The sequence below is a fragment of the Bremia lactucae genome, linkage group LG14, assembly GCF_004359215.1.
Source record: "Bremia lactucae strain SF5 linkage group LG14, whole genome shotgun sequence".
In the NCBI taxonomy this organism is placed as follows: Eukaryota; Oomycota; class Peronosporomycetes; order Peronosporales; family Peronosporaceae; genus Bremia; species Bremia lactucae.
The window spans coordinates 2,671,340-2,678,698 of record NC_090623.1 but is presented as its reverse complement, the minus strand read 5'-3'; the positions used below and the strand labels follow the sequence as shown (position 1 = coordinate 2,678,698).

The 7,359-nt window shown below is 47.4% G+C and overlaps 2 protein-coding genes across 2 annotated transcripts; both read left to right on the top strand.

The window, feature by feature from the left end:
• Positions 1-320: 320 nt before the first annotated feature.
• Positions 321-1,346, top strand: CCR75_008566 (uncharacterized protein; the record flags this gene model as incomplete). Its single annotated transcript, XM_067966618.1, has 1 exon — positions 321-1,346. One exon carries the CDS (start codon positions 321-323, stop codon positions 1,344-1,346), a length of 1,026 nt encoding a protein of 341 aa, XP_067816443.1.
• A 526-nt stretch (positions 1,347-1,872) lies between these two features.
• On the top strand, positions 1,873-3,780 carry CCR75_008567 (uncharacterized protein; the record flags this gene model as incomplete). Its single annotated transcript, XM_067966619.1, has 1 exon — positions 1,873-3,780. One exon carries the CDS (start codon positions 1,873-1,875, stop codon positions 3,778-3,780), a length of 1,908 nt encoding a protein of 635 aa, XP_067816444.1.
• Between the last annotated feature and the right edge of the window lie 3,579 nt (positions 3,781-7,359).

The following is a 7,359-nucleotide window of genomic DNA, read 5'->3' as shown; positions in this document are numbered from 1 at the left end:
TAAAGTAATATCCTCCAAATATTATCTACCTTTTACATAATATATTAATTAACAACCTTTAAGTGTTAATTTCATGTAGCGATACACCCCGTTACATGCTGGGTCTAATTACTATTATTTAGTGATTGACCATCCCCTTAAGTACACCAAGTGCACTTAACGGGCACTGTGTAACATTAGGGCAACTTTAGCCCGTTACACTTATAATTGCTTCGGTCGATTGTCACTAGACCCTGTGAAATTCAATATACAAAAAGAAGTCCCTCAAATCATGCTGCTGACGTCATTTGTCGACAATCACCCTTGCCATAAATCCATCCATGTCCTTGAAAGTATGTCTTGTCGGCTCCGGCAACTGGGGTTCGGCTATCGCACGCATTATAGGCGAGAACACACAGAAACTCGGAGCGTTCGAACGGGACATCAACATGTGGGTGTTTGAAGAGATTATCAATGGCCGGAAGCTTACGGAGATAATCAACTCGGAGCACGAGAACGTGAAATACCTTCCCGGGTATAAGCTCCCAGAGAACATCATTGCTGTCCCTGACCTCGTCGAGGCCGTGAATGGTGCCGACATTCTCATTTTTTGTGTGCCGCACCAGTTCCTTGGCCGCATGCTCGTCTCGATCAAGGAGCACGGTCTTAAAGAAGGCGCGATAGCCGTGTCCCTTATTAAAGGCATTGATTTTGATAAAAACGGAGTCGTACTCGTGTCTGATCTCATCCGCAAAGGCTTAGGCATTGACTGCAGTGTCCTTATGGGTGCGAATGTTGCCAACGAAGTGGCGGCTGGGGACTTTTGCGAGTCGACGCTTGGCTGCTTCGATTTGCGTCACGGCGCCCTATTGCGCGAGTTATTCAATGCCCCTAAGTTTCGCGTGGACGTGGCACTGGACCCTCATGGCGTTGAAATGTGTGGTGCACTAAAAAATGTCGTGGCGCTGGGCGCTGGCTTTTGCGACGGCCTCCACTATGGTGGCAACACGAAAGCGGCCATTATTCGCATTGGTTTGAGCGAAATGAAAAAGTTTTGCTTCAAGTTCTTTAATGGTGTGAAGGAGGATACTTTTTTCGAAAGTTGCGGCATTGCGGATCTGATTACCACATGTTTTGGTGGTCGCAATCGAAAGTGCGCGGAGGCATTTGTGACTCAAAAAGCGACGTGGGAGGAGCTGGAGAAGACGATGCTGAATGGCCAGATGCTGCAAGGCACGCTCACGTGCAAGGAGGTGTATACTATTTTGAAAGAGCACAACGCCATTGACCAGTTTCCGCTTTTCTCGGCAATCTATCGCATTGCCTTTGAGGGCGCAGACCCTGCCAGTGTTACTCAGCTCGAGTAGGAGACTAATAAAGCTTTACATTCGAACTTTTCTTTTTACACCAACATCACCACTTGTAGGCTACCGTCTACTTCATGCAGGATAACTTTTTGGCGGCTCCAAGAAGCCATTTTCCGCGACCATGACTGTATAGAATCATCTCTGAAGAGGCGTGCAAGGAAAGTGGTGAAAAAGGTCACAAGGTCTGAGACGATTGTACGGCCGTGGTTGGGCTCTCGAGGAGAGGCAATAGATAAACACATAAAATACACAGGGACGGGTTCCTGTCACAGAAGTCTCACTAAGTACCGTATATTTAAACTCCGAGTCATAGTCCGGACTCCAGTCGTTTAAATGACGCCCCGGCCAGGGGCCACTTGGCACGAGCAAGGGCAAGTGCACCGTGCTTCCACCCTGCGACTACCTTAATCACCTTGTTCACAAATTTAAATATTCGACGTTTCATTTCTAACTTCTTATCTTGTTTTATAAAAAGCGTAAGCGTCCTCCGAGTGATTGTATCTGAGCCGTCGACAGTTTGATTGCAATGTCGGACGCGACGCCTTCCGTAGCGCGTATGCGCGCAATTCTGCGTCATATCTCTGCCGGTGGCAAATCAGCCACTATATCTTCATTACCGAGCACGTCTCCTCCAGTAGCACTAAATTTCGCGACCCGCTGGAACGGCTGGGGCTTTGCAGACACAAAACTCTATGTGAACGCCGACAAAATCGTCGAAATCTCAGGCTCCCGTTATGCTGAAGTATTTGCCAGTGCGCCAGATCGCACACTCCCGTTGTTACTGCCGTGGGCTGAAAGACGCATCGGACTGCATCTCGAACGCCGCAGCCCGCCCAGCATCACGGTTTCCGAGGACCTGCGACTCCAGAACCAGCTGTTCCAGGACGGAGAGACGTACCAGAGACTTCTGCAATTTTTACACGTGGCGAGCGTAGATCTCGGCATGAAGACGAGTACGACTGTGAAAGAGCGTGTAAGGCATGGCCACGGACAAACATGTGAAGACATATATCGACTTCGCCACGTGCAGGACGTGGAGCGCGTCCCCGACGCTGTAATCTGGCCAACGAGTCATAACCAAGTCGAGCGTATCGTGCACGAAGTGGCGCAAAATTATGCTGACTGTGTGTGTTTGATCCCATATGGGGGAGGCACGAATGTCACGAGTGCGCTTGCGTGTGACCCAAACGAGACGCGTGCAATTGTGTCGCTGGATTTGCGTGAGATGCGACGAATCGTGAGTGTGGATCGAGAGAATCTGACAGCAGTGGTTGAGGCTGGTATTACCGGTCTAGATCTCCACGAACGGCTTCGTCACCACGGACTTACACTCGGCCATGAACCAGACTCGTGGGAGTTCTCGACGTTAGGTGGATGGATTGCTACACGTGCGTCAGGCATGAAGAAAAATATGTATGGAAACATTGAAGACATGGTGCTTAACATCACAACAGTGACGCCACAGGGCACGATGCAACGCGCTGCCAACGCCCCGCGTGCTGCGATGGGACCGGATATGAACAATGCAGTAATGGGGTCCGAAGGAATCTTTGGCGTGCACACTCTCGCCACCCTGCGACTTCGTGAGTACCCTAGCGTGCAAGTGTACGACTCGCTTCTGTTTCCTAGTTTGGAACAGGGTCTAGCCTCGCTGAAGGAGATAACGCGAGCTGGGTGCGTGCCAGCTTCGTTGCGTCTTCTGGACAATACGCAGTTTCAGCTAGGTCAGGCTCTCAAGACGTCGTCGACGATTAGCAAGTTTACTGCTGGAGTCATTGATTTCGCAAAGAAGACGTACTTGACTCAGATTCGAGGCTATGATGTAAATGCTATGTGCGCCGCAACGGTGCTGCTTGAAGGAACGAATCAACTAAAGGTGGCAGCGCAGCAAAAACTTATTCAAAAAATTGCTAAACGACATGACGGTATCAGTGGTGGAGTAGAGAATGGCAAGCGGGGGTATTTTTTCACATACATTATCGCGTACTTGCGAGACTTTGCGCTGGACTATTACTTTATGAGCGAGTCCTTCGAGACATCAGTTCCCTGGACAAACGCCCTTCAATTGATAACAGACATTAAATTGGCTATTAATCTGGTGGCTGCGAAGCGTGACGTTAAGGTTGCGCCACTAATTGCCTGTCGTATTTCTCAAGTTTACGATACGGGGGTCTGCCTCTATGTATACTATGGCATCAATTACTTCGGCATTAATGAGCCCTTGACACTCTTTCGCGAAACTGAGCTTGCTGCTGTAGATGCCATCGTACGCAATGGTGGCGCTTTATCGCACCACCACGGAGTCGGCAAGCACCGTTTAGCTTGGTTGTCAGCTGCTGTTTCCCCTCCAGCAATCGCTGCCATTCAAGGAATCAAGAATGCACTGGACCCGACCAATGTCTTTGCCGTGAAAAACTTGCAACCATCCCAGTAAATCATGTCGAAGGATATTCGTCTTCTGGCAAGTTGACGGTCGGTATCAAGGATAGAGAGAAAATGTATACATACTATGTTTTATGATCCATATTAAAGTGGACGACGAGGAATTAAAAAACTTACACTGGAGTGTCAAGTGGATTTAAGCGAATATTTTTGAGGAAATAGTTTCCTGAACATAGTGATTGAGATGGTGACAGTGCGTCAGATCAGTGCAAATTTTTAATATTTCCGACACATCAATCTCATATCAGCTGACAGTGCCCGTTACATCGCAGGTCGATCACTTTGCTCGGGTCTTGGCACGACACTCAGGGTAGGCATATGATTCATAATGAGATTGGCATATGATCCTACTTTAGATGTGTAGAACATTCGTGAAGATTCTAGAAGAAAGGCTTAGAGGTAGCAACCACCGAATCGTAAAACAGCAAGCTCCGGCGATATTCCATCTACGACTTGTACTGCTTCAGCACAAGTCCACTTCACACTGCTTCAGTTGTGAGTGGTGCCTTTCGTTAGGTGACGTACACTGTACGTATAGAGGAAGACTTCTTTTTAAGGTAACTAGCTTAAAGAGGGTTAAATGAAAAACTGTATTAATAAAATTAAGCATCTCTTTTATCTATCTTGTAAATGCTAACTTAATTATGACCTAATACTAAACATGCAATTGAATTCTTATCTTATCTGTATCTCTCTTTTGTTTATCTCTACAGCTGATTAGTCTGCGGAATAAATAGATATAATGGTCTATACCTGTTTATGGATAAGATTCTGAACATTACTATATAAAGTAATATCCTCCAAATATATCTACCTTTTAAATAATATATTAATTAACAACCTTTACGTGTTAATTTCATGTAACGATACACCCCGTTTCATCACGCCTCCCTTAAACGACAATCACTCTGACTGTTATTGGATGGAGTGGTCACTATGTGACAACTTAATTTTTAAAATGATGTTGATTGGTCAGAACCATCATTTTAAATTCCATCCCATGAAGACTAAACTCATGCGAGGTGTCAATAGTGCTGCGCCTTCCGCTGGGGTTCGTGCGGCCGCGGATGACGCACTGTTATCTCTTGCGGCAGACGGAACGTCTGCCGTAGTGTCTTCCACTCGCACAATACTAGATGTTGCGAGTGCACGTGGTGATTCACCACGTGAATACGACCCCTCTTTGGAGGTCGACTACGAATGCGAGTCGAACGAAATAGCCGACTCGGGGGAATGGAACAGTCGCCTGATAGACGTCAGGCGGCTGACTATGAGCCTTCGAATGAGAGGGTTCGTTCTGATAGACGAGTTAATAGTCTATTTCGATCCGACGATGAGGATGATCCCTCATCGCCAGTTCCGTCTCCCGTACGGTCACCTGCACCTGTTTCTGTGCAAGGTGATGACGATGGCGTAAGCCATCGTAAGAAAAGTTTTTGTGGTACCCCTGCTTCAGTAAGTACCACTCAGGGGAGTAGAGACAGTAAAAGTCTCATCTCGCCCCTGAAAAGAAGGCGTGGCTTTTGCCAGAAAAGCTAATCAATAGGTTGTCTGGAGAAACTACTCCTCACAATAAATATCCTTTATTTATTGCGACAAAGCTACATGGCCTTGATCCCAGCGCGAAGAACTTTCGCGTTGAGGAAGATTTTTATCTCGATGCTTTTCTTAAGCATCGATGGTTTAGTGGCAACAATAAGCGAGATAAAGTCTCGCTTATGCAAGCCTGGAGCGCGTTCATTCGCAATGTCAAATACATCGGACGCGAGGCCTGGCTTCAGAAACTTAACGCGAATCGCATTAAGTTTGAGAAACGAACTCCAACCGGTGCAAAGTATAAATTGCATCGGTTGTCGCGTGAGGCTGGGCTTCCATGCCTCACGTGGGGTTATCCCTGTCCGTGTTGTGTAGACAACTCGAAGAGGGTAAAAGGGGATGTCTATTCCCATTCTTCGCCCTGGGGAAGAGCTCGCACTCTTTCGAGATGCGCGAGGCGAGTGATACTTCGGGATTAAAAGTACCTAAATGTTTCGTTTTGCAATCGATTTACAAGCGCCAGGGGTCCGTGTTTTCCGATGAGCCTTCTGAACCATCGGATGGGTCTCGTCATACTGAGGGACGAGGCCCTCAAAGTCAGCAACCAGCTGGGAACGAGGCTTCCAGCCTTCATGTGAAGGCGGATAATTTCGCCAGCGAACAAGATAGCTCGTTTGCTGCCCCTTCACATTACGGTGGTTCTGGATACGTTCCACAAGGAAACGTTGACCACCGTGGGAATCCACCAATGGTTGTGGTGGAGGAGGGAAAATTAGATCCGAACCGTATGTCGGATCTAATGTCGAGGATCGACAAAATCGATCACTTCCTCCATGATTTGGAGGAGGGACTTGACCACGAGCGCGGCAAGCGTCGCTCGTTGGAGCAGACAGTGCAGGCTCACCATATCGAGCGGTTGGAAGACCGTTCGAAGCGTGCGAACTCCATGTTGAAATACGAAAGGAAATATCATGCTGTTCGCGATGAGCTGTCGTCAGCTCATCGTAGTTTCGAGGATATACCGGCATGAGAAAATTCAGGTTCAACATGAGAATCTGGTTCGCGATCACAAGAATCTTTTGGGGATTCTTGAATAGGGTGGTCAATCCGTCCTCGGAAGAAGCAGCGTACTGATGGTACGGGCGAAGCCGACCAACATAAAACGTAGGATGCGTTCGCATCCTACGTGGCAATTCTATTGTGTACGCATTGCCTCTGCGATGCAGTACACGGAAAGGCCCAATGACCTTGGGTAGTAATTTACTGCTACCCACATTAGTGACTATCGCTTAGGTAGATTTACCGTAGAGAGCAGCACTAGATCAATAATTTAAAATGAATGAACATTTGCTCTTCCATTTTGTCTGCATTCCGTTTCTGTCGATCTACTGCGTTAGCAGTGGAATCCTGAACGAAACGGATTATTGATTCTCGAGTTAGCAGAAATTCTTCTGCTGATCATTTGTTTTTTCTTTTTCAGTACGCTTAGTGCGTACTGCCATAAGATCACTCTCATTTTCGATGTCGATTTCTTCGACATCGACATCACTCGCGTCGTTGTTAACTCCGACGCGTGATGAGCATGAGCCAGAAATGGTTTTGCTCATGCGAGTCCCCCCCTTAAACTAGAGGAGCCCTCTAATTGGATGAAAATGCGAGGATGGCGTAAGCCATTCACGAAGAACGGTGTATGCGTTGTGGACGCATGCACCATATTATTGATGGCGAATTCGACCATCGGTAAAAACTCGCTCCAATGCGGATACGATTGAACGTAACCTCGAAGTATCTCTTCGAGGACGCGATTTACGCGCTCTGTTTGACCATCCGTTTCTAAATGATCAGATGCTGACATAGTCAGCCGTATTTCGAGAGATCGGAACACGGATTGCCATAATTCTGCCGTGAACCGTGGATCTCTATCCGAGACCAGTTCACGGGGTAAATCGTGGAGTTTGAATACCGTGTCGATAAAGACACGGGCACAACTCGGAGCTGTAATCGACTCTGGTACTGCAGCAAGATGTACCATCTT